Genomic DNA, 27,851 nt, shown 5'->3' on the forward strand with positions numbered 1-27,851 from the left:
TATTAGGAATTTGTGAATAACTTCGTAGTTACAAAAAAGTAGTAACGATTTGTAGAGTCTATCAATAGAATCTGCTGCTAGAGTATTAAGTTATGCTGAGGCTTATTAAATATAATACTAGCTTTGCCATAGTCACTTATCATAGTAAAGAGGTCAATATAGTGGTTCTACCCTCGCTTCAAAGCTCTTCAAAACAATCAACAATGTACAATAAATATGAATAGTAGTTTTGTACCTCAATAAACAAATATACTCTTTTTAGAGTATCTGACAAGTCTTCAAAGATTTCCTGATAATATTATAAGAACTACAAGTAATATTAATTGACACAGCTATACTTCTTTGAAGTTGAAGTTAGCAATTTCATTTTAAAAAGAAGTAATAGATCATTACTAATAAGAATGTGTATTCACTATATATTCCTGAAAGTGAATTACTGAGGTGCAAGTTTAATTAATTTCCCCTCATCTGAGTGTAATTTAATCTTATGCAAAGAACTTTTCCCAGTACCAAGATGATTTCTTAAGTGAATTGGAAAATCTTGTGTTGTTTCTTCACTAAGTGCTCTTTGGGTTGAAATAAGTATAGATGGTACATTTGGTACCTTTCTCACTTGTAATCCTTTATCTGTAATACTATTTGTATTATATCCTTTAGCCATGTATACATTTATATTATTTATGTTTTGAGGTCTCACTTTGTTGCTTTCTTCGTAACAGTCTTTATTATTCAGTTTACAAGGATTTAACAGTGCACCTGGGCGTCTTGCTGCCGCCATTAGATTAGGTTCCGTTCCGGAAACGCAGTTTTTAAGCTTACTTTTCTTAGTATTAACTACTGACTTCGCAATATTTTCACCAAATATAGCAGCTCTTTCTCTTGCCTGAGAGCCCATTTTTGAAAAAATCCCAATATTTATTGCTGGTATCAATATGAACTGAGATGCAGATACAATTCTCACCATCCAAAGTATATCATTTGACGCTTGGTCTTGGGTAGAAGTATCCATATTAGGTACATTTTCTACTAAATCCCCCTGTAGTTGACTAAAATCGGAGTTATGGTGAGCTGGCAATGGATCCACTATAATATTGGTACCTTCACATACAACAGATACCTGCACATAAATTAAAAGCAAACATGAAGTGAACAGGAGCACATTCATATTAATTAACTTGTCATTTAATTAAAAAGTATAAGGGAGCTGAATTGTTAGAAAGTGAAAGAAAAAAAAAGAGAATATCTCCTACTTCCTTTAAGAAGTACCTTTGGCGCTTTATTGAAGAGTGATTGTTTTGACCCCGGGGAAAAGTGAATCTAAGCTATTTCTTGGCAATGAATTCTTCATATTAAATGAACTTAATAAAGGATCTGAATGAGTGTACTTCATTTTTTGGACCGGGAGAAGTCTCCAAAATTCTAAATATTGAGAATATAAAAGATACAATCCTCTATGTTTTAGTTCCACTTGAGAGCTTAACTTTAAAGAATATTACAAAAAGTTATATTTGGTTGGGTCCAGCTAAGAGATCTGTAACTATTATAGATTGTACCAATACAGTATTTGGTGTAACGTGTCAACAGATAAGGATTCATTGCTGCACTAATCTAAAAATATGGTTATCAGTAACAACCTCTCCACTTATGGAAGATAGTAAGCACATTACTTTTGATATCTCATCGAAAGATCCTAACTACTACAACTTATATAGTGAACACTTAACATATTCAAATTTACAAAGTGCACACTTTTTGACATGTGAGACGTTCTCAGTATCAGACTTTAACTGGCTAAAAGCAATCCCTTCCCCATTCTGGAAGCTTTCAACAATAAAGTCCAAGCCGTACTCAATCAAAATAGCTAGTACCAATGAAAAAACAGTTGAGGAAGGCACAGTTATTATGTCACAGATGTCGATGTGGAAGATAATATTGTAGTTTACAAATACTTTAACTCTTATTACCAAGTATATTTAACTCAAGTATAACATATACACTGACACATTAAGTACTTCATCTAAACACTGAAACTTAATATATTAAATTTCCCGTCAGATACTTTGTTTCTTAGTAAGATCCTTAATTAAAGCACCTCTCATATGTGTTTCATCACTGCATCGAATTTGAAGGAATTCTTTATTCTTACTTATTTTCTCGTGACTTCTTAATGTTATTGTGCCACTGCACAGAGCCTCTATTGCTATTTTACCTTGCATACTCTCATTATCTTTTGCAATTGCAATAACTTCTCTTTCAGTCACAGTAACTTTATCTGTCACTTCAGTAACTACCAATTCATTTACACGTGAATAGCATGTCCAAAACACAATTGGATGTTTATGACCATCAAATGAGTTGTCAAATCTACATTCAAATGGTTTATCTCTAAATGAAATATTTGCACCCAAAATAAATGAATCCTCCGGATCTTTAGTATGCTTACTCTGTGGAGGTTCTATGTTAATGCATTGTGCAATAAAGAAGGGGCTTCCTACTTGTAAACGTAAGATTGTAGGCGCCATAACTTTAATTAAGGCTAATTTACAAGTTGGGATAATTAAATATCCAGAATCACTTCCATATATTCCAGTTTCTACTAAAGGCTTTGGTATAAAAACATTAGCTCCATGCTCTATATTTGTTAAGTTAAATTTGCCCCCAACTTTCAAGTTTCCATGCCGGAAGGCACCACCTTTAACCATTGAAACACATACTATGTGCACATCAGTTGAGGATGAATCATTACTACTAATAGGAGTTATTGTATGTGGTAGTGTTAATGCATCATCAACCCCCCCTTTAAGAACATAGCAACCATAGGCTTTTAAATTTTCAGAAGAATCCACAAAAACAAAGCATAGAAAGAAAAGGAGTAGAAAATGAATTGGATACATTATTCTTTATATTTTATAAAGTAGGAACTATCTTATTGCTTAATTAAGTCCCAAATATAATGTTAAGATTATAAAGTATATAGCTCAAGATAATATATCAATTCAAGTGTTTCTACTTAGTATTTCAAATATAAATACTTGTGCGGATATTAAGATAGTTACAAGAGACCTTATTAATGGCGCAAAGTTAGTTGAAAAAATCTAATTTATCGGATACATTAGTAATATTTAGCCTACAAATAAGTACCTAAATAGTGTAGTCATTACTTTAAAACAAATATATAGTTTCTCAAGAAAGTGATTTTTCAATTTGTCACTACATTATGAAATTAAGTACTGACATGTCCTGTCCTGCTGTGACAGTCTTGTGGAGTTCTGACTCTAATATACTGTGCAAATTAGGGTCATCAGAAAGCTCTATTGAATGTAAGAGGAGCCTTTGTGTACTTTTATTTCGAATAACATTGTATATTGCTTTGACTAATTCAATAGTTAAGTGAATGAATTCTTCAATAAAGTTTAGTAACTTCTCCCCATGAAATAATTTTGTGAATATATTTTTTACAACATCACGTATTTTATCAAATGTACCCTCAAAAAAGTTGCCAATTTTAGATAAGAAGTCATAAAGTTCAAGTTCACTCTGGTTTAATAAGTATAGTGATGACTCACTTAATGACCTTGAATTTGAAAAATAATTTTCTGTGACAGAATTTTGCTTATATTCCATAGAAGCCAGTTCTTTATTACCTAAGATAGCCATGTCAAGTGAACTTTGGAAATTTAATACATCTTCTAAGTCCCAATCTTCATTTCCTAAATTTAGATCAGTATTATCACCCTCTATTTTTAATTGTCGAATATACTTATTTATACGAAGTAACTCGACTTTTATTTGCTCATTCAAATTTGTAATTGATTGCAGTACATGGTCAATGTAATTATTATTTCCAATTATATTCTCTGGAATGGTTCTTGATACTTGAATCAATTGTCTTTTAGCAGAAGTTTGACTGAATACTTTGATGAGAGTCTCAACTAGGTATCCAACAACTTTTATTACTGCTAATACTGGAGGTCCAATTGAACTACCTTTAAAGATTGTGGCAAATAAATTTATTAGCATATCTAGTACAGCAGGAACACCATCAGTTACTGTTGCTGAATTAGCAAATGCAACCAAACCATCATACCACTTTTCCTTGTTTCCTGTTGTCAATGAGGGACCACTTTCTTTTGAATATGAGACTTCCTGATTTTTATTGGCTAAACTTGATTTCTCCGAAGAATTATTAAGTATTCTCACTTTATAAGGATTATCCCAATGTAATTTATATATCTCCTCTGCCAAGTTTTCCAGTTTATCAGCAGCTTTTGAGTAGAATGAATGATCCTTAATGCTCACCCCTACATAGGCTTCCATACCATCTATTGAATTCAACCTTCTTAAGAAACTTTCATTTAATACAGTATGATTGGTATTATTATCAATGACTGAATATGTCGAGTTTACTATACTCTCAAGCTTTTGTTGAATGACTTGAGTTTCAGTTTTCATCTCCGATTGTTGAATTTGCTCCGCCAATTCAGTTATAGAATCAAACATCAATGCTAAACGGAATTGAGAATCACTGATGGATTGCATATTAGATGTTACAGTCTCAATTAATTTTGATCCTAAAGAAGCTTTAGCTGAATGTGTTGCCTTTACATTATCTAAATTTCTAAGCACTCTTATCAAATTGGAATTTCCTCTTCTTTTCTGAACTACATCATATATCAATGATATAATTGCCGATATTACACGTACAACAGTTACGACTACTAAACCAATAGGTGTTGATCCTAAAGACATTTCAACAATATATATAACTGCATCAAAAATCGTTTTTTTGTTATTCAAAAGACAAATACCCAATTCCTTTAATGGCTCATACCAGGGCTTCTTTTGTGTTTTCGATGAATTTGGTAATCCTGACTTTGATCTTAGCTCTATTTCTCCAGAATTTATCTTTTTTTCCAATTCGTCTAGAGACTTATCATGTCTCCTATCACTTATCTCACCTTGTTGCAGAAGGCTACGCATAACTTTGTTTGCTGAAATAATTATACTAAAAACATCAATGTTTGGCCTTAAAGCCTTTAGCAAGAGGTTTTTTGCTGCAACATATTTTGTTGGATAACTTTCCAGTATTATCACTGCAGAATTAGCTCCTGCAATATCTTGGGTATTTGCCATTTCCCAAGCTAAAGAATTTACATTCATAGTTGATGTATTATCACTCTTCATGATACCAATTAAATTAGAACGATCTACATCGAGATGCAGGACATCTTGAAAAGCTTGGTCAATTATCATCCCTAGAGTTGTGTTTGTTGTATTTACACCTTTCATCTTGCTTATAGTATTTGGGATCTGAATATCCAAAATTACTTCCTTATTGCTATTAGGTATATTATCTGAAGTAATCTCTTGTCTTTCAACTATTTTGCTACTATTGTTGCCTAAATGTAATATATTTTTCCAAGAACTCATAGCATTCGTTAAATGATCGAATGCATCTTTGACCTTACTTGTTAGTAAATTATTATGTAACCAGTTCTGAATAATTTCAAGAGAAAAAGGTTGTACCAATCTTTCCATACTGATCTTAGTATTATTAAGACTTTGGCTCATCTGACTTGGAGATTTCTCGTCCACTTCACCATGCCTACCTCTAAAAGAAACAGTATCTAACACTTCACTGTCGAGACCGCTAATACAATGCACTAGCATGTATAACACTAATAGGACTGACTTCATTAGTTCTCTCCAAATCAGGGCAACTAAATATTCCAAGTAATCTCTTAAATTAAAAAGAAACAAATAACTGACTAATTAGGTTAAGTCTATTATGAATTGAAGTGACATTCCAATTAGACATGTACATAATATCATCCACTGACACGTAAATACGCATGCACACATTCCCCTCTTATATTTAATAAAAATTTTAAGAGTTGGATTTTAAAAGTATACAATCCAACATTGAATAATCAACCAAGTTTACAACTAGGACTAAAGATGGAACAAATATTAGAATAACCGATTAATACAATGAAAAGGTTGCGTAGATATTCTACTCATTTAGGTATATCAATCACAAGCAATTTCTTCTGTTTGGCTCTTTATATCCGATAATTCAGATTTTGTCCCGTCTACTGCACCTCCAATTTCTTTGGTGATAGTCTCAATTACCGGGACAGTTTCATGTCCAACTTTAGAAACATCTCCCACTCCTCCAAATAAACTTATACCTTCATGCACAAGTTCTTTTGTATGATCTAACACTTTAGGGGAAGTATAATTAACAAAATTATCCATATTATATCCCAAACGATTCATGAAATAACTTGCCCTGGAAATAATATACTCAATATTACTACCAGCTTCCTCAAAGAAGTGTCCTGTATTGTTCCTAAATTCTTCAAACTCTTTAGAACCATTGTGAATATCTGATCTCAATTTATTTAATATACTGTTAATATTAGCTTTTACATGGTCCCAAAAGCTAAATGAACTTGTTAATAAAGTGCGTTCATCATTGGTACTATTAAGAATCTGACTATAAACCTCAGATAATAACTCTGTGTCCTTTGATTTCTTAATCGGATTAGTAGTTGCCAGTTCGACTGAATACGGTTGTACTGTCGTCGTTATTGTTGGGGATTCACTTATAACTTCTGTTACAAGTGAACGAAAAGTCCCTGCATGTAATGAACTCATTGAAGATAATAAACAAAATGAGGTACATATCGATTTTAAATAAACCATATTCTTATATCACTTTTAAAAATAAATTTTGAATATTAATTGGTAACTATGATAAACAATAGTGTTTTAGAAGTGAGACTATTACAGCTCTGATCTTTATTTAGCTATATAATAGATATCTAGTAATTTATAGATTGATATGGATAAAGTATATAGCCTATATACTATTATACCTAGGTATACTTACATCTTTTAATTCGTGTGTATCCACACGACGTTATTTCCCGTTGTATTCCTACTACACATGAAGAGCGCGAAATAGATCTGAACTGGCTAAAGTCTAAAGTGATTTGTTGAGAATTAAGTCTAATATTTTTTTTTGAGCACAAGGGGATCTTATATTAGCTTTGCTAGTTAATTTTTACAGACTTTTGAACTGTTAAATGTCAAAGTATCATCTATATCTTTAAGTAGTTGCACTTTTTTAGAAAGAAGATAAGAAAATTCGTTAATATTAACTAAAACCACTTTGTAGTATTATTATCCAAGCTAATTACATTAGTACTATTTTGTGATTTTTACTCTGACCTAGGTTATTCTATAGGTTTAAGATTTTGTGTGTTAATAGTGTGAGTTGTGTGTTGCAAGTAAAACCATCACTAGCAATAGAAATTAGTAACTTAATTGAAATTTATAGTATTTTCTAAGATCATTAGAACTCTTTATAAGCTAAATTTCCGAACTCAATGTCGTAAATGCTTGTAATTTATTTAAGAATTTCACCGGCTACAACTTTAACGGTTATTACTTTGCTTTTAAGTACATTTCTAGCCTATGTTAAAACAAGTGAAGATCAATATGTAGTAATAGATGTATATGGTATGGGAAACAACATTGTTGTCACCTCTATGTATAATTCATCAGTACCAGATCATTATACAACTTATATTAATGATCCTTATGCTACCACACCATATGTAACAACAAGCCCAATTAGTAGGCCTGAGATAGCTGGTGATAATTATATATATATATTTGGGGAAACAATACAAATACCTCTTTATCCTAGTGTTGGATATAAACGGAGAATAACGCCATTATTCAATGTAAGCCTATGCCAGTCAATATGTGTATCAAATACTTCTATAGCAGATCTCTCGTTATTTTCTGCAAATGCTGTGGTTTATACAAGTTCGAGTTCTTTTTTTTCTATTAATGTCACAAATAGTGATAAATTATATATTAACGAGGAATTTATACCATATGGAATAGTCAACTGTTCTATTTCAACTTTTACTATAGTCCAATGGAGCTCTATAGCTTTCTTAACATTATTCGGCCTCTTTTTAGTTTCATTAGTCATATTCAAAGTTATAGAATATTTAATATATAGAGCTGAAATGAAAGATCCTTTAATTATAGGTGGTGATATTCGTACAATAAGCACAAGAAACTTTACAATGGAGTCTCTTGAATCAATTGAACTATAAATTTCTTGATATACTATTACTGAAAGTAATCATTTTGGTGTATTTGTCCTATGTAACTTATACATCATAATTAAGTAGTTATTTTATACAATAGCTAAGTAGAAACTGCCTTCGAGTATATATTTTCCTGTTGTTACTTTACTATAGAACTGCCTAAATATTAATTGGAATTGCTAATACCTTAACTAAAAAAAGAAAAAAAAGCGGGAATATGTAGTAAAGAGTGGTGGTAAAAAGGTGGTAAAAAGGTGGTAATACTGCATGGAATTTGTGGTGAAAGTACTATATTGACTAAATTAATGCTTAAAAAGATCTACTTTATTAATATTATATTCTTAATAGTTAAATATGTCAGCTGTCATATTGAAAACTATCTGGATATATCTCCCCTTTATATCGATGACTATTCTCATATAATACAGTTACACTCTGGTGCAACTGGAGCTTCAACAGATATGCCTATTAAAAGTATTCTTACTGATATCCATAATTCATATGATTATACAAATAAAAAATTGGAGGTGGCTGATTCTAATATAAGGTCGGACTTAGACTTATCTTTACAAGCATGCAGTCTAGGTACCAAAGATAAACATGTCACACCAATGACTGAAATATCTTGTAATGAGAGATTATCCGATACTGATAAGGAGATCTTAAATATATATAGTAACCATAAAGTGAAAGCTGACCCTTCTTTAGAAGGTCACTTTGCTGTGAGTGGTAAAATTAATCCTTCAAGTGTTAATAAAATGATTTCAGATACTAATCCAGCGGAAGTAGGATTTCAAGGTTCTGATAATGTAATTCCAATTCAGTTAAATAGTTTTCGTAGCTCCAATGTTGGAGTACACTCTAATATAGGTATAAATCAACCTTGCTATGAAGGAACAGAAAACCTCATGGTTTTATCCTCAGCTCCCACTAATAAACTTCTCTCACATAGCTCTAATGTACACTCAGATTTACCGATAGTTCAATCTAGTAAATTGAGTTCAGCCTTATCAGATTCTTCATCAGGACATTCTGTAGGGCTTCCTTCAGATGACCATGTAATACCCTATACAGATATCTCTCCTAATTTGAATTCGAATTCTTATTTAAAACAATATGTGGATCTATTATCGACAAGGCATTTAGACACAAAAGATTCAAGCTCCTATACTAATAGCATACCCCTTGGGCTATCTTCCGAGTTGCCTGTAGATACAAAAGCAAGTTCACAATCAAATACACAAACAACACCACCTGATAACTCACACATTTCATCAAATACTGCAGCATTGAGCCCAGAGGATATTGCGAAGATTGCAAGTAGCGTTGGTAGCTCTTTACTTTTGGCTATAGGTGGAGTTGTAGGGGGAGGAGCTGCTTACCGTCTAAATTATATGAAACGAAAGGAAGATATTAGTAATAAACTCATTTCGAAGCTTAAAAGTCAATCTATAGGTAATATCACAGAAGTAATTTTAGAAGAGAGTAACCTGCCAGGTAAAGAAGATATAGTAGGTATTGTAAATACAGCAAGTAAAGTTAAACGTAGTTTGGATAGCAAGCCTGGCTTTAATAGAATGGTATACAGAAGAAGACATACGAAATTTAGAGTGAATAAACAAGATTAATATACTATTTATATACTTAACATTACTTTTATCAATACTAATTCTACTGAGAGATAATACGATCATGACAAGTGAGGCGCTTCTCTTATTTAAAAGCAAAAACCACCGAGAGCTAAGTGAAGGTTCATCGAAACTGTTATGCTACTCACAGCTTTAAGACTTTTTTTGACCTTATTGAGTTCTCAAGTAATAGGGTGTTCCAGTGCTGATGCTTCTATCACCAGTATATTTACACTGGCTAATCTAATCCTGCCACTTGCTCAAGTGACAAGGACAATTTCAAGTGTACGTACTGATACAAAGGTATCTTCAAGATATGACTCTTTAGTTCATCCCGAATATAAACACCTGCAATACGGAACTGATGCAGAGATAATAAATGAAATGAAATATCGAAAAAAGAGGAGATATATTAAGAAGAAGCTACTAATTTTACCAGAAGATCTGGACAGTTATGAAGGTACTCAAGAAAGTACTCAAGAAAGTACTCAAGAAGCCTTAACTGAAGGTTATACTAACCAAACTAATATACAGCATGTAGGGAGTTTCTCCAAAGTCGATAATACGAGTAGTCACTTCATTTTTCGTGAAATTAACCTTACCAGCCCTAACTCTACAGAAGAAAAAAAAAATATGACAATTTCTCCCCCTAACCAGGCTTATCGTATAAATAAAGTTGTTATTAAAAGAAATAACATAAGAGGAGATAAGCAAATTAAAGCAAGAAGCTCTGAATTAGATATGAGTGATGATATAATAAAAGCCTCTGATATTTCCAATTTAACACAAATACCTTTGCCAGAAAGTGAAATTCCTCCAATGCACCACTTGCATATTCCAAAATTATAATTATATATCAATCCCTTCTAAAAATAAATACATATATCTAGCTTAATTGTTTACCAATATTGAGATATCAGGACTGTTTGGAGAAAATACTTGTATACTCAACTATTAAGTACAATACTGTTACTCATTGAATTTACCTTTCTGATCTTCACTAGTTAAATATGTGGCTTATATCCAAATACTGTAGCTCTAACAAATACTTTCTTTTTACAAATATATATTAGCTTTTACTAATCACCATAAAAATATTCTTGTTTAATTGCACTTTATGGTAAATGTCTTGAATACGGGATACACAAAGTTGTATTTAGGCTTGATAACACCTAAACAGTACTTGTTTAATTTATATCAAACTCTATTGACCTGATTTATATATATCCACTTATTCCTAGACAGTTCATTGTTGCTAAGTAACTCAGAATGATTTAAAAGCCTAGATTTGTTTATAGCTCACTTATATTAAAGGAAAGTATATGCTCTAGAACTTTGTAAATTCAAAGATAATAGCAAGTTACTACTTAGGTCAAAGTAATAGCAATTTAAAACTACTTTTGCTGAATATTAACTTATATAGCTACCATAAATCTACTATAATATTAAAATATTATGAAATAATAAATTAAGCCTTATTATCTTATATATCTATAATATAATTCTGATAAATTAATATCGAAATATACCTGATAGAGTCAATGGATATTATAAGCTAAAATTTACAACTGTTGAACTAATTTTAAGAGTACTTAATTATTAATATCTAAATCAGATTTTATATTATGGTCTTGAATTATTCAGTAATATCCTAATATTAAATATACTGAGCTACAATTAATTACCATTCATGTAGTACGACGAATTTTATGGTAGTTTTATCTTCAGCTAGTAAGCTGTTCCAAATAGTATTAGATATCAGATCTGTATTGCTGATATCAGAATGACTGGTATACCAAAAAGTACTTTATTATTGAATATTTATGAACTTACAATATAAATAAAATAATTAGGTTCTTACACTACTTCTAGAGATATACACTCAAGATCCTTTGCAAAGTATTTAAACCTGATAACTTCACAAATTCATCATTATTAAACTGAAAAGCACTAGTTCAATAGGGCCAACTTAATTGGAATGTTCACAAGATCTTTACTACCAGTGAATAATATTTTAGAATTAGTACATGATCTGTTTTGGATTTTCAATATCAAGTACTGAGGTATATTAAGCACTTTATTCAGGTTTGATACTTCTAATAAGTAGAATGAAAAAAACTATTTTACTCATATTTGAAAAACTACTTTAAGTGTGCAGAAATATTTCTCTAAAACTGTATAAGAGTCAAGATATATAATGTATAGCACTCACAGTATATAAAGACACAATTATCTGAGAGTGTAGTTTAAACTTACGTTTATTTTTTTTAATTTAGTATACAGTACTAGGCGAACTTTATATACTTTTTTTTTTTTTTTATGTTGATCATCTGTTGTGGCAATAAAGTACACGAATTAAAACTTATAATGTAATTTAAGCCATCTTCAATTGATTTGTGATAATTTCTAGTTAATTTATACAGCATATCTTACTACCATAGCAAGCTCCATCATAAACTTAACATTAATTATTTTTATGATATATAAAGTCAATTATAAATTAGTTACCCAAGGTTTAGTATATTTGAATGATAGAATTAGCTCTGGGTCTAGGTGTATTATCAAATAAAGTACAATATTTAAGTATCAATTGCCAATAATTTTATTTCCTGATATAGAATAGGAAATACTGAGATTTAGAAAAAAAATGAACAATGGACTACTTATGCAAAATTATATACTACTGTGCTAAAAAGTATACATATATTAGATATATTATAGGAAGGTTTTCCTGAAATCTTTATCTACAGAGTAAAAAAGTTACCTTAAGCATTAAAACTTTAAAAATATTTATAGAATAATCTTTATTAGCTTTAACTCTAGTATTGTAGGGTATTTTCTTGAAAATATTCAAATTCAAAAGAGAAACACAAAAATACTCATTCCTATACTCAGTTTAAATCTCATTATTAGTATAAGCTATACAATTAATTAAATTCTGTTCATATACAGTAAAGGATATTATAAACATACAAACTTGAATGGATTTATATCAACTATTAAGTAGTCACAAATTTTGAATACTACGCTTTCATTAGCTTTTTATAACTGTCTAGCATTAGAACTTTACAAATTTTAAGTATAAAAGCTTGTAAATTAAGCGATTGTAATATCTCAATTATCTGTAGGTTTTTTAGTATATTGATGAAATAATGATTATATAAAACTTTTAATTAATTATTCTACAAATTTCTGCCTATACTCTTGCTAACATCTCCATTGGGTTATTCTAGAGATTTCTCAAACAATAAGATGAAATTTAGCAATAATAAGATACACAAATTTTTGTTTATTTACCTAAAGGTTATCTCTCAGTTTTAAATTAATAGCTAAATGTCATGAATTTATAGTTAACATATTATAAAATTTTATATACCCTTATATCTATTTTAACTCACTATAAATCCAGTTTTAAGTAAATATATTTTATAGGATTAATGTAAGATAACACTTTCCCGAAATTTCTATAAAAAACTTAAATGTGATGAAAAGGTCACTCATTACTTCAAATGTTGCAGCTACTTTTCATTTTGATATTAAAGTACCCTCTAAAAGAAATTTTTTTTTCAGTATTTCTTGGGCATAAAGCATCTGTTTAAAAATAATCTTAAATTGTAATTATTTAAGGTCCCAGGAAACATTCAATTTATCTGAATTTTTTTTTTAATTAGGTATACTTTTATTTAAATTCAATGTAGTCAATATCTAACCATAAGGATATTTTAGGGAGTATCAAATATTTTACTGTCAGTAGTTATATAATCAGAGACGTTATTAAAAGGTTGTTACTGAGAATATCATAAACTTGTGTATTTTAGTTATTTCCAAGTATTTCCAAATTTATTATACCAACTCGATTACACAGATAATATTAAAAATTATACAGTGTTACTAAATAGTATTCCTTCAAAATAAACATCTTCTAGTTTATAACACATCAGTATAGGTGTCAGCTGCAGGAATTTCAAGAAAAGTTAAGCTCACGTAGTATAATGAAATCATGATTATTCAATAATATTTTAGAAATCCCAATTATTGTAATACAACTCAGAAGATATATAAAAAATTTAAGTATTATTTCCTAGTAATTCTCTATATAGAATTTCTAATATTTAATAATTTGTTTGTAGTATCCTTTTTCAAAAAAGTACTTTATTACCTCTACAGTAGTAACGATAGTACTGGTTGGTATACTCTACTAATTCAGAAAGGAATTGCTTTGACTAATTTGACAATTGTTTTGATGCTTCGGATAGACTCTTTACGTTATATATAGACTTTGATTGTAGATACTGCTCAAATTCGTCCAATAAATCATTACCTAAAGGTTGTTTCGGTGTTACTATCCCAGGAGTTAGTATAGAATGTGATGCATGGGTATTCAGTTGTATATCTTTACTGGAAACATGCTGCTTGGCTGATGGGGGTAAAAATCCTTCGGGTTTAACAAAATTACTATCTAATTTACTGGAAGTTCCTTTCCAGATATGATCCCTAGGATTAAGTTTACCTGATGTTTTTGAATCTAGATTAGTACCAATAATATGGCCTCTTATACCTCTTTTTCTGAATTCTTCCAGCTCTCTACTAGCATCAGGTGGTAGCATTCCTTTCTTTTTGAGTGGTACTTTTGAATTACTCTCTATAGAGGTAACTTCTTCAGGCAGATCTGGGACCTGAACTTCAAGCACTGAGTTGATATCTTTAATTGGTTTAGTATCAATTTCTTCACTATCTTTCTCAACTAAAGACAAATCTTCAGTATAATTTGGTGGAATAGGAACTAACAAATCTATCTGATTACTTTTTTGCATTCCAAATTCTTTATTCTTATCATGATTATCTCTTTCTAATTGTATACTGTTCAAAATCTCGTCTACCAGATCTAATTCTCCAGATTCCACAAGTTTTCTTCTTGCTATAGCTTTGGTAGCTCTTATATCTTCTTTCAAAGATTCATATCCTCCTTCAGTTCTTGCTTTTATACTTTCAGATTGAGTTTCATGTAGTTTTCTATCTGTTAGAAGGCTTGAGGCTCGTGCTTCATTCATGGACTCATAAATAACATCTTGAAGAGTTTTCACAGTAGTTTTATATGCAGTATCCCCTTCGATCTTTATCTTATTAACTTTTCTAATTGTTTTTTCTGGACTTCTAGGTACAAAGGTTTTATATTGGCGATGCAACCTAGTTCCCATTGTAGTCTGAAGTTTGGAATATCTGGACAACTTTTGGTATTCCATTGGTGAAAGCTTACAGACACTATTATAGCTTCCTGAAACATCATTTTTTTCTAATACCACATTTTCTTGCTGTTTGTTTACTGTGGAGGATCTCATTAGTACCATTAAATCTGAAAATTCCTCATATTTAAGTTTTTGGAACTTTATTATATTCTGCAATTCACTGACTAAGTCCTCTTCAGAAAATATCACAGATTTACATTCTTCAGTATCATATATATTTGATATATCAAATAGTAATGGTCCTTCTTTCATAATATTTAAGCTGTTTAACCCAACTTCATCAGACTTCCCAACCTGCGGCAAAAGCTCTTTTTGAGATCTACTTCTCTTATTTATATAGCATTGAATCCTTTTTGAGAAGCTTATCAAGATAATAAGTAGACAGATAGATTTATATCTCCATAATCCCAAAGCAGTGAACGTATTTTTATTCATAGCACAACAGTAATACTATATTTAAAAATATTGAGATTCTAGCATGAGACCTTTCTGCTAAAAGCGCGCCTTAAGCTGTAACTAACATTGAGTAAGAACCCATATACAACGAGAAAGTTCCAATATACATTGAAGTATTTACTTTAGCAGCTCCTATATATATATATTTTACACAGCCCAGTGTAAATAATGACTAAACTTCAGAATACATAGACTTACCTATTGACTGCTAGTGTTTTGATAAGTTCTTATACTCAAATAAGGTATAAGGAAGTGCAACTGCACTAGATTCCAGAGTATTCAAGTACATTGACAAAATAAGGGAGATATGTGAATAACTTATTAAACTTTCAAGTCAACTTCACTATTATATGTGACAAGGAATAGTCTTGGTGAACATAATTTGTTAATATCATTAGGTTTAAAGCCTAGAAACCACTTCAAAAGCTAGTATTAGAGAAATATATAAAGATCATTTTAGATTTTGTAATTGAACCGGTTGCAGAATGAGAATGACTGAAATTATTATCAGTACCATATCAAAATAGTTATTGATCTTTAAATAAAGTGATAAAGATCTAAGGATCAGGAGGCTTTTTTCTTCAATAGTTATAACAGATGTAGGTTAACTATTACTTAGTACCTTCTCCAGTGTTTTCTTAAAACCTTCGAATTCTTGCCTTCTACCTTTTCTCATATTAGCTATTTCCTCTAGTTCTTTCTTTCTATCAGCTATTTCTTGATCTTCCGAGTATTTAGGTATAACAGATCTTTCATTATCATATTCAGTGACTTGCTGAACTTGCAAGGGTAAGTGAGATTCTTCAGTAGGAAGAGAAACTGGTTCTGGTATAAAACTTTGTATACTTTCATCATTTGAAGTAGATTTAGAGTTGTTAGATTCAATTGAGTCATTAGTCTGGTTTCTAAATAATTGTTTTACAATATTCAGTTGATTTGATTGCGTAGGTCCATTATTCAGAAGATAATTAGTACTATTCTCTGGAATTTCCTTTTCCGTTATAGCTTTTGGTTGCAAATTCTGTGAGTTACTATTAAACAATAATTCATAAGTAATTAGATGATTAAGCAACAAACGTGGCTCAGAACAAGCCTCAGGTAACCAAAGAATACCATTAAGGCAAAGAGTAGTCAAAGGGTGAATAGAAATATTATGCTTACTACAAACAGAACTCAGTATTTTCAGGTTCTTTATCACAGTCATGCACTTAGTAGTAGCTCTATGACTACTTCTGACTGATAAAACTCTCACAAATTGCATAAGTTGCTGCAAATTCTCATCAATAGTAGCAAGTATTTCATTTGGAGTCATCTTAAGTTTTGTTACCTCCCCATTTCCATATTGAGAAAAAAAAATAAATAATGAAACATGAAAAAATATGAAACTTAGCCTCATCTTGGCTTAACACAGTTTGACCAAAAACTGCATAACTGTACTACTCTTTTCGCTGAATTAATAGTCAACAGGTACCCAGCTGTCATGTCTTCCTATCTATTTATTTTGAATTAGCCGCTTTTATTAAAGGTAATAAAACAAGAATAAAGGATATCAAGACTTTATGTAATTCTTACTTTTCTTTCGAAATACTACAAAAGCATTAACTTAATGTAACATTACACTGTATTATTGCGATATAGATTTATTAATAATATACTAGTGACATAGTGACTTTTTGCTGGCTTATATAACTAGCGCTATAGCAATGACATTCTTTTAAACTAACTCAGGAAGTAGTCAACAACTTATATATACTTCATAGTAAATAAATCAGAAATTAGCTATTATAAAACTTAATTATTACTTGTAGTGGGGTATTTATTGGAGGTATTTTGAAATGCTTGATTTGCAGTTTTATATTTTTATTTTATATAAGGAACATAAATAATTCAATTTAAACTACATAAAGCCTTTTGGAATGACTTAATTCAGAAGAGCTCTGAAACCGACATAAGTGCTAGATGAACTTACAAGACTATTTGTATTACTTGATACCCTCCACTTTATGTTGGAATAGTATTCTGCAGATATATCCATAGATCTTGAGTAGTACAATCTATGACTTTTTATTTTCATAAATCCAACTTTTATTGAACTGGGAATTGTCTTGAATTGATCATATACACTAGATTTATTAATATGTCGCACTTGTGTAAACCAATTAATTTCTGCGAGGGCACTTTATGTCTAATGCCTTTTTCACAATATTTGCTAATTAGCTGACTGTATCAGAATTTAATATATTGAGTATGTCACTACACAATGTATTTTTAAGATAGAAGGTTTCTTACTTCTAACTATGAGGAGTATATGTTAAAGTCTCATTTCTCATGTAACATATAGGAACAAGAGATAGGAACAAGAGATAGGAACAAGAGATAGGAACAAGAGTATAGAGTAGAATAATAGACATGAGTATGCACTCACTAACTGGAAACCCTCAGGAAATTCAGCTAATAATTCTCATAAGAAGATATATTATTTACTTTGTCCATATACCCTAGCTTCTCTAAAGCTAATGGACTTGATGTATATAGTCATTTATAACAATACAACTATATTGGAAAATTGGCCAGCTAGAATACACCCTTAAATATTAGAATAATTACTAATTCTAATATTGTATATAGCACTTCCACTGATTACCCTTAATAAAGAACCAGCACGTCTCACCGCCTGATCTACTTAAGCTAAATGAATATTTGGGTATAGTTACTTTATCACAGCTTTCTTTCCTTTACAACAATAATTCCTAGTGCTTTTTATATTGAAATTATATTAATAGACTACTTCAAATATTTAACTATATATATGTGAACTATTTTAATCTGGAAGTGCACTTATGTAGTTAGCTAGCTAAAATAGCTTAGTTTACCACACTATTTTCTTAAAATATTTAGCAAGTAGTATTAATCAGATATTGAAATTTAGCTGATATTTCGGATGGTGGATATTGATAAACAAGTAAAGTACGCCATAATAATACAAAAGAATTATAGAGGGTATTTGGTGAGGAGGCGTATATTTTCCATAAAGAAGTTGCGTGAATCTCAGAGAATATTTGCATTGCAACATTTCAACATAAAAAGACTTATTGAGATGTATAGTCAAATATAGTAAATATAAATTATTTTCTTTGTACTGTATAGTATTCGATATGTATTTCGTTTATTATTGGTATGCTATAGTCATAAAGAGGTATATCATCATCTAAAGATAAAATTGACCAAAAAGTAGATGTGACTTTCTTCCTAATACCTATTATTTTTTGCCATACATATTCATTGTTATCAAATATATTGTCATTGGAAATATTAAAGCCTTCACAAGGTGTGGTGTTAGTTTGAGAGGATGAAGTTGAATACACTATTGTAGAATAGTCAGAAAGTTGATCCTTAGTATATGAATAGTTGCAACCTAAATATTCTTCATTATTGTTTTCTTTTTTTGTTTCTACCTCTGGTTCGTAGTTTTCTAAAGCATAAACATTGCAATGCTTATCAATGCCACAGTTTAAATTTGAGCTCCTTTTTTTAAACACCCAAGAATCTGTAATAGTTAATGCCACTTTTGTCGTTTCTTCTAATAAGCATAGCTCTAGCAATGTCACATTCCATTAATGAAGTAATCAGGGAGTATCCACTAAAATAGCGCATAAGATAGAGTATCAGCCTACTGTCTTTTTCTAATCCAGAAATTCCCGTAGATAATTCATTACTCAAGGAGTATAAGATAGGCTAAGATTCTAAATATAAAATCAGTTAACTAAATGAATCCAAATGGTCACCTCTGCACAGTTTATGAAAAGAATAGGAAATACTAGCTAACAGGCATCTTCAGCATGTTTATTAAAATTCGGTGTATGCTTATGATGTAGATTTAGATCACACCTTTAATTAAATATTACTTCATAAAGGTGAATCCTTATATGCTTTGAAGAAATTAAAACATGAAACTGCTTTGGGGTTTTCTTTTGATCTGAACTTATCAACTGATTTACATATAAAGCGCTGATTATAACCCACGTACTAAAGCGCTTATTCTTACTTTAAAAGTAGGCTCAAGAAAAAGGGATCTCAACAACAGTAATAATAGTTTTAATGACAAGTATTAAATATAATAACCTCAGTTCTAATACAAAGGATGAGTCCTTGTATACACAGCTCAAACAACTAGAACAAGAACTTGAGTTCCTAAATGTTCAAGAAGATTACATAAAAGATGAACAAAAGAGTTTGAAACGTGAGTTAATTCGTGCAAAGGAGGAAATTAGACGTATTCAGTCTGTTCCTCTAGTCATTGGTCAGTTTCTAGAAATGATTGACTCACATTATGGAATTGTATCTTCTACAGCTGGATCAAACTATTATGTTAGAGTCTTGAGCACAATTAATAGGGAACATTTAAAACCTCCTGCATCTGTTGCTCTTCATAGACACAGCCATGCAGTTGTTGATATCTTGCCCCCTGAGGCTGATTCGAGTATACAGATGCTCCAGATGCAGGAGAAACCAGATGTCACATATGCAGATATTGGGGGGATGGATATACAGAAACAAGAGGTACGTGAAGCTGTAGAGTTACCTTTAGTTTGTCCAGAATTATATCAGCAAATTGGTATTGATCCACCAACAGGTGTTCTTTTGTACGGCCCTCCGGGAACGGGGAAGACAATGTTAGCAAAGGCTGTTGCAAATCATACTACTGCAACATTCATCAGAGTAGTAGGATCTGAATTTGTTCAAAAATATCTAGGAGAGGGTCCTAGAATGGTTCGTGATGTATTTAGATTGGCAAGAGAGAATTCCCCTGCTATAGTTTTTATTGATGAAGTTGATTCTATAGCAACTAAGCGTTTTGATGCCCAAACAGGGGCAGATCGCGAAGTACAACGTATATTATTAGAATTACTCAATCAAATGGATGGATTTGATCAGACAACAAATGTTAAGGTTATAATGGCTACTAATAGAGCTGATACACTAGACCCAGCACTATTGAGACCTGGGAGATTAGACAGAAAAATAGAATTCCCACTACCTGATAGGAGACAACGACGTTTGATTTTCCAAACTATTACTGTTAAAATGAACCTTAGTGATGAAGTTGATCTTGAAGACTTTATATCTAGACCTGAAAAGATTTCAGCTGCTGATATCGCTGCGATATGCCAAGAAGCTGGTATGCAGGCAGTGAGAAAGAATAGGTATGTTATACTTCCCAAGGATTTTGAAAATGGCTGGAAAACTCATATTAAAAGAAATGAACGTGACTTTGAATTCTATAGTGTATAAGTCATAAATCATTGTTTCATTGGGAATAACTTTATAAAGAGGTACACTTCTGATCATGATATGAGAAGATTCTTATGGCAATACATCTAAGAGCTTTCCGTAAATTTTTATTTTCTAACTTCTCTAAAATAGATGAAACTTTGTTTTTAGTCTCCAATTTGTATTCCTCAAAAATACTCTCCATATTAAGCTTTTGGTAAATTTTTTTTATAAGTTCTGCATTTCTACCGTAATTCTCCACTATATCATCTCTAAGTAATGGATCCTGCATAGCTTTGCAAAGAAGCCAAGTTAGTTTTCCTTGCTCGATATCATTTCCAGTCTTCTCATTATTGCCAAAGTAGTCAAGGAAGTCATTTTCTATTTGGAGATATTCACCAATTATCCTGCTAAAGTGTTCTACTTCAAGAGGTATACCACTAGTAGAGTTAGCCAATAACAGCCCAATACAAATAGGTAAATAAATCGAATAGTAAGATGTCTTCATTTGAATCATTGCAAAATATCTCTCATCTAAATTTTCCGTTGATTTTAAACAAAGTGGGCTTGTATCTAAATGTTGACCTAAGATTGTGTAAAAGATGCATCTATGTAGTAAATCCATTATTCTTGCTAGTGTATCCATACTATAAGATTTTAGTGCATTTTTCATTAGTAACTCTGACATTATATATAAACAAAATGAGTCATTTAGTCCCATTGACAGACCTTGTGAAATATACCAACAAACTTTCCCTCTCCTAATCTCTCCGCCATCCATTATGTCATCTCCAACTAGAAAGAAAGCTTGCAGTATTTCAATACACCAGCCAGCCGTTAAAACTTCATCCCACAGTATTTTATCCCCATTATTCCAGCATTTATATGCTACTTCTACAAGAGTGATCCCACGCATATACTTTCCACCCTCAATATTGTAATTGAGACACTTCATATAATAGTTTACTATTTCCTTACGATAAAATTCACTTATAGGTAGTTCATCGAAAAGTTTTAGAGCATACTTGCTAATATTAGGATAAAAATCTAAGAACTTTTCAATGATAAAATCCATATCTAACAAGAATGTAAAGTTTTCTTATTTAATAGCAAAGGTAACTAAATAGAGCCGCTACAAGACTTTTTGTCTTCTTTTTTAGAAAAGAAAGAGAAGGCAGTACATTTAGATTAAAAAAAAGTTCAACTTATTTATGTATATCTGTGAGAGTACTCTTTTTTACATTAGATACCAATGAATCAAGGTATTTGCGATTGACCTATACATATGTAAAATTTATGAACACTTTGAGTAAATCACATAATAGGGCATACCTTTTGATAAAAATTAGGTTGTTCTGCACAAGCTGTAAGGACAAGATCTACAAGGTCATCTGAAAATTACAATGAATGTACAAAATCTCAAAAATTTATCTGGGAAAATAAAAAAAAAAAAAGTATAGTTTTGTGCATGAAATTACGTACCTCTTGAAAGGCACACTATTTGACTCTCAATTGCTGTTGCTTTTGCTTGACCTCCAAGCTTAGCCAAAACATCGAGTTTCTCACTAGCCATTCTTTCAGAAATAAGATGTTTCAAATGTCCTTCTTTTCTGTTATTCATAGAGTAGCTAAGTCTTTTTTGGTTAGTTCCGTATTTTTGAACTGGGGTGTAGGAATTTTGAGTAACTGATGACGGGGAAACTTGGGAACTAACGAAAAAAATAAATAAAAAACCAAGCAAGTTCAAAATATGGTCTCTACTGCTAATATAAATTTTTATTTCAAAATAGTAACAACCTACTTATTTTCAGAAGTCCAATGTCTTTTCTTTGAAGGGGTTTCTTCTAATCTTATTTGTTGCATAATTAACTATTTTATCTTACCAAAGTCATGATATAATTTATCAACTTTTTTTTACCGGCAATCTGCGTAAGAGGTCGTATGAAATAGCTTAATATGGCTGCTAATAGATTATCTAGAGAATATAAAAACTTGGAGGGGAAATTTCCTAGCAATATTATTGCTAGGCCAGAAACTAGAAATTTCCTTATTTGGCATTTTGTATTGTAAGTTAATATTTTATTTATCCATCTTTGCTTGAAACTTATTAGCTAATCCCTTCTATAGATATGATTTTCCAGCTGAAACCCCTTATTTTGGTGGTATATATCATGGTAAACTAGTATTTCCTAAAGAATATCCATACAAAGCACCTTCAATATATTTTTTGACACCAAATGGCCGATTTAACACAAATACTAGACTATGCTTTTCTATGTCAGACCATCACCCAGAGTTATGGAACCCATCTTGGCGAATAGAAACTATATTGCAAGCCATACTAAGTGTTATGACTGACTCTATAGAACAACCTATGATTGGTAGAGAAATTAGAGGGCCCAAAGAAAGAAAACATTTAGCTGTTTTATCATACAAATTCAACTTATCAAACAAGGTTTGTTTTATGAGAATTAGTACTATCAACATTTAATTTTCAATCTTTACAGGTATTTCTTGAACTATTTCCAGAATTTTTACAAGATGGACACTATGTATGTTTGAATCGGCTATTATATTTAATACTCTAAAGTACTATAATTGCTTTTTTTAACAGGATCCTAATATAGGATATTTTTACAAAGTGCAAAAACCCTCAAAAAAGGGTAATCCGAGATCAATGAAATCTACTTTTGTTATTTTTATTGTGCTATTTTTAATACTTATTCTATGTCACATTGAAATTCCTACTTCTATGAAGTTAATAAATAGAATTATTTGGACTTTACTATCTCATTTTGAGTGATCATTTCTGAAGATAGTAACTCAATATAAATACCGGTGAATGCATGCAACCTACATGTAGCTAGCTATATTTCCTTTAAAAAAGACTGTATTATTATTTATAAAAAAGTATATTGTTCTTTATTTTTGATTTAATGGTATATGATACAGATTCAAATTTCAAACAGCATACAAGTGACCTTAAGAAATTGTCCCTGGTCATCTTTGCTTTATTTGACTTAGTATATTGCGGTGTGCTTATATATTCTTATCGAAGTGTATGCGATGCACCTTTAAAATCATGGCTAATTGGTGCAATTCTATTAGTAAGTTTCCCTTATATGTTTAAATAAGTAAAACTTAAAAATTTATCGAAAAAAAGTCAATTCCAGCTACAAAAGTGATTAGTGTGATTGAATCAACTTTTGGACATGGGTAAGATGGATAATTGGATTCTAATTTTCGAATTCTAAATATACTAATATTATCTTGTAGTTTTGCAGTGATTGGAGAGATCTCATTATTTGTTGCTAGTTTTCTATGGTTTACACTTGGTACTGTATGGGTAAGTACATTTGCAAATATGCTTTAAGTTACTTCCTTTAATGAAGTCAAATATAAATACAGGTTAATACTTCTCTAGTATGTCAGAGTACTGCACCTGCACTATGGTGGACGGTAAGTATAATACATTAATTCATTAAATTCTTTCACAAATACCAGGATTTTAGGTATTCATCACAGTATCTACTGTCTGGTTTTTCGTTGCCGGTCTTGCCTTCTCCTTAATCGGAATTACTGTATACCACATGATAATTACTGGTGGTGCTAACCCAGAATTTAGAGGTAATAGGAAACCAGACCTATAACTCTGTAAAATAGTCTAATATTGGATAGCTAGCATTTTAGAATTGTGATTATTGCAAACAAGAAATTACTTATTTGCCTATTATTTTTGAAAGCTACCTACCTAGTAAAAATTTCCACAACAGTAACAAATACATACAGTTCATCAAAGATAATTTTATCAGTATTTTAATCAGTTTCAATTCTCAAATATTGAGAGGAAATCTTGTAAGGAATATAGTTGGTTGATTGCTATTACTATTACAACATTGTGTCAAGTACTTAATTTATTTTCTATTCCTTAATATCTTCTTTATAAGTATTCTCAAGAATTAAAATAGTAACAGCTCAACTTAATAAAGTAGAGAAAAAAAAGAAGTTGTCATAAATTTTGATTGTCATATTCTCTATACGCTTGAGTATTTCTACAACTTTGTGATATTCAGCATATAAAGCCACACATACTGAATACAGCTAAATCTATTAAAAATTGCAATATTATGGAAATGTATACAGTACTATAAACAAATACCAACTACGCTTTGTTAAGCATAAGTATGATTGCAGACTTTTGCTCACTACTTTAGGTAATTTAACTTTCAAATATATATTATGATTTCTGAATAATTTTATTTAATATTCCTTGTATTTCATTTGTATATCTAGATATTTAGGTTCAGCGTATCAACTCAAAAAAATTTCTTTTTATTATAAATTAAAAATTATACCCTTTAAAGGAGTAAAATTTATTTAGTTGTATTGTAGTAATGAAGTCAAAGTCAAATATTATTTAGAGATGTCAACTAGAACTTGACATCTTTAAATTGTTGGAGAGCTTCCTGTACTGATGTTGATGTTCCTCTGCCTCCAGATGTAATAGATGATATCATTAATGTCTTAGGTAGTTCAATTGTCACCGATATATTTGCAAGAATGCCACAGCACTGTATATCCATAAAATTTTTATCAAATAATTGAACCCATCTTATACCTGGACGTAGACACGAAATAGGTATTGAAGCAGCTGCAATAAAGTCTGATTGTATTGAATCAGCTGATCTAACTTCGAAGTTTATAATGGCAATCTCTGGGCATAACACATGAAATGTAAATGGCATAAGATCTTTCCATTGAGGATTAAACCCATTATTACATACTACTGGAGTTCTACATGTTTTATACTCGTCTCTAGGACCACCAAATACTGACACTGTTATATAAGGAGATAAGTTACTTCCACCAATCAACCCTACAATTCCCCTATTATTTTGAGATCCATTATCAGGTAACTGATGAGCTGATAAAATTTGAATACTGACTCTAACTGGTGGAACGTCGAACAATTCCAATGTAGCAAGTGGATCCATAGGGTCCATAACCCTATTTTCTTCAGTTACTTTTAGCATCATTTGAGGCTTTAAAACATATCCACATTTTGATCCACCATTTTGACGAAAACGTCCTTCATTTAATAACAATGCTGTACCAGTAGCTTGATAGTTTAGAGCAACTATTTGAGCTCCGTAAGCCCATGGAATCATAGGATTGTAGTTTGAACTTGAAATTCTCGTACCTGAAGGGTATACTCTACACAAGTGATCTTGATGAAATCTTGCAAATTCACTACTATTCTCTCTAGCAAAGCGTAAGAACTTAGTTTCAACTAAAGACCCAATACTCATACGATTACGTGTTTCTATATCTGACAACTTTATTGCTCTACCAGGCAATGATATCAGAGTTGAGTATAATCTAGATCTTGTATTAGAAGTACTTGATAGTATTCCAGGTTGATCAAGTTTATTTCTTCGGGGAGTATATTTTGTGTCACTTTCAAGTACATCTGTTTCAGTATCATCTGGATCATCTTCATCATCTCCATCACCATCTTCTTCATTATTCTTTTCTTTTGGGATCTTTGCTTTAACGAGAAATTTGTACTTTAGTTCATTTGGTGATGGTATGTAATTAGGTGGACTATCCGATGATTTATAAAGAGAATCTCCTAGTACAGACATTATAATTTCAGCAACTCTTTCTCTCTGGACTTCCGAAGCATGCATTTCTAGCGATAAAATTACGGGATATGGCGAATTTTGAAATGCATAGTCTTTACAGGCTCTAATTACATCCTCAAAGTATACTTTTGAAGTAAAAGTATGACCATGGTAAATTACTGGTGTATTGTCTGGCCCATCCCAAACATCTAATTCGACACAACGACAACCCTGTAGAAGTACATTTATATATTGTCCAATTTCAGATTTTGATGTTAATTGGTCACCTGTTAAGTATGTATTATGACTTGATGCAATCCAATAGTGAGAGATTGGTTCATCTAATGACTGGTAAACTTCTTTTTTAAGAGGATCAAAAGCAGAGTTGAATTCTGAAGACATTAATATATTGAATCCTACTTCAGTAAGCCCACCACGTTCAACAAATGGCTCTTTTAAAGTTAACACAGTATTTACTAACGATTCTAATGTTTTTGATGGATCCATTCCTTGTACATCAATTAGAAAGTTCCTAAATCTTTCAGCTGTCACAACATTAGTTGTTTCATCTTTATATTCTTCAAACAAGTCATGTAACTCTGGTAAGATCAATAGTCGACTTAATAAGCTACGAAATTCAGTGTAATCTAATGCAGCATTGTTATCTTTGTCATATTCTGAAAATAGTGTATTAGCATAAGTTTTCGACACTGGCATCTGCAATCTTTTTATTAAACGCATAAACTCAACAAAACTGATAGAATCTGAGTTATCCAAATCTGAAAGTTCCCACTGGCGTCGAATATAATCGTGCGTAATGAAATGTCTTGAATCAGTTACTTTTTTTCCTTTTCGTCTTGAGATCATCTTTTCTTTTTTAGATAAAGCATGTCCTACTAACATTCCTGTAATCCACAGTTTCCACTCTTCAGTATTAGAGCAAAATAACCTTAGTGAAGAACCTCTCCGGCTAGTTACCACGAGTTCTATTCCAAGATTTGCATTTATATTATCGTTACTATTTGTATTTCTTGCACGCCAAAAATCACAGTCAGAACCTGGAAGGATGTGACTAACATCAGTCAGATATAACTTTTCTTGTTTGCCCTTTTTAGGTAAACATAAGGTAATATTACTCTCTTGTAACCATATTAAACTACCTGAATCAAGGTCTATTTGGAAGAAATATCTTCTAAAGCTTTTTTTGCAAAATGGAGATCTTGGATATTTATGAAGATAAGCACCCTTTTTACATGTTTCCAAAGCTAAATCTACATCTACACTACCTAATACTTCCACTAATCTTTCACTTACCATAATATTTAGCTTAGAAACAATCTCTCTAAATGTTCTGATGGTTACTACATATTCCGATAAGTCTTGACTTCCAACTAATTTACTTAAACTTATTTCACCGTTCTGATCCACTATTGATTGAAGCATCGTTTTCTTTCAGATTTCAATACCTTCAATCATTTTATTCGGCATGTAATC

At 31.1% G+C, this 27,851-nt stretch overlaps 17 protein-coding genes across 17 annotated transcripts; 7 read left to right on the forward strand and 10 right to left on the reverse strand.

The window, feature by feature from the left end:
- Window positions 1-433: 433 nt before the first annotated feature.
- cand_015170 (uncharacterized protein) lies at window positions 434-1,165 on the reverse strand (the record flags this gene model as incomplete). Its single annotated transcript, XM_067211752.1, has 1 exon — window positions 434-1,165. One exon carries the CDS (start codon window positions 1,163-1,165, stop codon window positions 434-436), a length of 732 nt encoding a protein of 243 aa, XP_067069547.1.
- Window positions 1,166-1,353: 188 nt separating this feature from the next.
- cand_015180 (uncharacterized protein) lies at window positions 1,354-1,938 on the forward strand (the record flags this gene model as incomplete). Its single annotated transcript, XM_067211753.1, has 1 exon — window positions 1,354-1,938. The coding sequence occupies one exon, from the start codon at window positions 1,354-1,356 to the stop codon at window positions 1,936-1,938; it is 585 nt and encodes a 194-aa protein (XP_067069548.1).
- A 113-nt stretch (window positions 1,939-2,051) lies between these two features.
- cand_015190 (uncharacterized protein) lies at window positions 2,052-2,894 on the reverse strand (the record flags this gene model as incomplete). Its single annotated transcript, XM_067211754.1, has 1 exon — window positions 2,052-2,894. The coding sequence occupies one exon, from the start codon at window positions 2,892-2,894 to the stop codon at window positions 2,052-2,054; it is 843 nt and encodes a 280-aa protein (XP_067069549.1).
- A 316-nt stretch (window positions 2,895-3,210) lies between these two features.
- cand_015200 (uncharacterized protein) lies at window positions 3,211-5,670 on the reverse strand (the record flags this gene model as incomplete). Its single annotated transcript, XM_067211755.1, has 1 exon — window positions 3,211-5,670. One exon carries the CDS (start codon window positions 5,668-5,670, stop codon window positions 3,211-3,213), a length of 2,460 nt encoding a protein of 819 aa, XP_067069550.1.
- A 360-nt stretch (window positions 5,671-6,030) lies between these two features.
- On the reverse strand, window positions 6,031-6,708 carry cand_015210 (uncharacterized protein; the record flags this gene model as incomplete). Its single annotated transcript, XM_067211756.1, has 1 exon — window positions 6,031-6,708. The coding sequence occupies one exon, from the start codon at window positions 6,706-6,708 to the stop codon at window positions 6,031-6,033; it is 678 nt and encodes a 225-aa protein (XP_067069551.1).
- A 695-nt stretch (window positions 6,709-7,403) lies between these two features.
- On the forward strand, window positions 7,404-8,138 carry cand_015220 (uncharacterized protein; the record flags this gene model as incomplete). The annotated part of the gene is made up of 1 exon (XM_067211757.1): window positions 7,404-8,138. The coding sequence occupies one exon, from the start codon at window positions 7,404-7,406 to the stop codon at window positions 8,136-8,138; it is 735 nt and encodes a 244-aa protein (XP_067069552.1).
- A 299-nt stretch (window positions 8,139-8,437) lies between these two features.
- cand_015230 (uncharacterized protein) lies at window positions 8,438-9,760 on the forward strand (the record flags this gene model as incomplete). The annotated part of the gene is made up of 1 exon (XM_067211758.1): window positions 8,438-9,760. The coding sequence occupies one exon, from the start codon at window positions 8,438-8,440 to the stop codon at window positions 9,758-9,760; it is 1,323 nt and encodes a 440-aa protein (XP_067069553.1).
- A 138-nt stretch (window positions 9,761-9,898) lies between these two features.
- Window positions 9,899-10,609, forward strand: cand_015240 (uncharacterized protein; the record flags this gene model as incomplete). The annotated part of the gene is made up of 1 exon (XM_067211759.1): window positions 9,899-10,609. The coding sequence occupies one exon, from the start codon at window positions 9,899-9,901 to the stop codon at window positions 10,607-10,609; it is 711 nt and encodes a 236-aa protein (XP_067069554.1).
- A 3,374-nt stretch (window positions 10,610-13,983) lies between these two features.
- Window positions 13,984-15,441, reverse strand: cand_015250 (uncharacterized protein; the record flags this gene model as incomplete). Its single annotated transcript, XM_067211760.1, has 1 exon — window positions 13,984-15,441. One exon carries the CDS (start codon window positions 15,439-15,441, stop codon window positions 13,984-13,986), a length of 1,458 nt encoding a protein of 485 aa, XP_067069555.1.
- A 625-nt stretch (window positions 15,442-16,066) lies between these two features.
- On the reverse strand, window positions 16,067-16,774 carry cand_015260 (uncharacterized protein; the record flags this gene model as incomplete). Its single annotated transcript, XM_067211761.1, has 1 exon — window positions 16,067-16,774. One exon carries the CDS (start codon window positions 16,772-16,774, stop codon window positions 16,067-16,069), a length of 708 nt encoding a protein of 235 aa, XP_067069556.1.
- Window positions 16,775-18,587: 1,813 nt separating this feature from the next.
- cand_015270 (uncharacterized protein) lies at window positions 18,588-19,077 on the reverse strand (the record flags this gene model as incomplete). Its single annotated transcript, XM_067211762.1, has 2 exons — window positions 18,588-18,934; window positions 19,002-19,077. 2 exons carry the CDS (start codon window positions 19,075-19,077, stop codon window positions 18,588-18,590), a joined length of 423 nt encoding a protein of 140 aa, XP_067069557.1.
- A 483-nt stretch (window positions 19,078-19,560) lies between these two features.
- cand_015280 (26s proteasome regulatory subunit 6B) lies at window positions 19,561-20,754 on the forward strand (the record flags this gene model as incomplete). The annotated part of the gene is made up of 1 exon (XM_067211763.1): window positions 19,561-20,754. The coding sequence occupies one exon, from the start codon at window positions 19,561-19,563 to the stop codon at window positions 20,752-20,754; it is 1,194 nt and encodes a 397-aa protein (XP_067069558.1).
- A 31-nt stretch (window positions 20,755-20,785) lies between these two features.
- On the reverse strand, window positions 20,786-21,808 carry cand_015290 (polyprenyl synthetase family protein; the record flags this gene model as incomplete). Its single annotated transcript, XM_067211764.1, has 1 exon — window positions 20,786-21,808. The coding sequence occupies one exon, from the start codon at window positions 21,806-21,808 to the stop codon at window positions 20,786-20,788; it is 1,023 nt and encodes a 340-aa protein (XP_067069559.1).
- A 130-nt stretch (window positions 21,809-21,938) lies between these two features.
- cand_015300 (uncharacterized protein) lies at window positions 21,939-22,596 on the reverse strand (the record flags this gene model as incomplete). Its single annotated transcript, XM_067211765.1, has 4 exons — window positions 21,939-22,010; window positions 22,066-22,124; window positions 22,216-22,442; window positions 22,535-22,596. 4 exons carry the CDS (start codon window positions 22,594-22,596, stop codon window positions 21,939-21,941), a joined length of 420 nt encoding a protein of 139 aa, XP_067069560.1.
- A 93-nt stretch (window positions 22,597-22,689) lies between these two features.
- cand_015310 (ubiquitin-conjugating enzyme family protein) lies at window positions 22,690-23,536 on the forward strand (the record flags this gene model as incomplete). Its single annotated transcript, XM_067211766.1, has 4 exons — window positions 22,690-22,799; window positions 22,861-23,188; window positions 23,241-23,285; window positions 23,348-23,536. The coding sequence occupies 4 exons, from the start codon at window positions 22,690-22,692 to the stop codon at window positions 23,534-23,536; spliced, it is 672 nt and encodes a 223-aa protein (XP_067069561.1).
- Window positions 23,537-23,669: 133 nt separating this feature from the next.
- Window positions 23,670-24,383, forward strand: cand_015320 (uncharacterized protein; the record flags this gene model as incomplete). The annotated part of the gene is made up of 5 exons (XM_067211767.1): window positions 23,670-23,840; window positions 23,897-23,949; window positions 24,010-24,079; window positions 24,142-24,192; window positions 24,246-24,383. The coding sequence occupies 5 exons, from the start codon at window positions 23,670-23,672 to the stop codon at window positions 24,381-24,383; spliced, it is 483 nt and encodes a 160-aa protein (XP_067069562.1).
- A 780-nt stretch (window positions 24,384-25,163) lies between these two features.
- On the reverse strand, window positions 25,164-27,800 carry cand_015330 (1-phophatidylinositol-bisphosphate phosphodiesterase delta-3; the record flags this gene model as incomplete). Its single annotated transcript, XM_067211768.1, has 1 exon — window positions 25,164-27,800. The coding sequence occupies one exon, from the start codon at window positions 27,798-27,800 to the stop codon at window positions 25,164-25,166; it is 2,637 nt and encodes an 878-aa protein (XP_067069563.1).
- Window positions 27,801-27,851: the final 51 nt, after the last annotated feature.

This window comes from Cryptosporidium andersoni (assembly GCF_001865355.1).
Source record: "Cryptosporidium andersoni isolate 30847 chromosome Unknown contig_21, whole genome shotgun sequence".
Classification (NCBI taxonomy): domain Eukaryota; phylum Apicomplexa; class Conoidasida; order Eucoccidiorida; family Cryptosporidiidae; genus Cryptosporidium; species Cryptosporidium andersoni.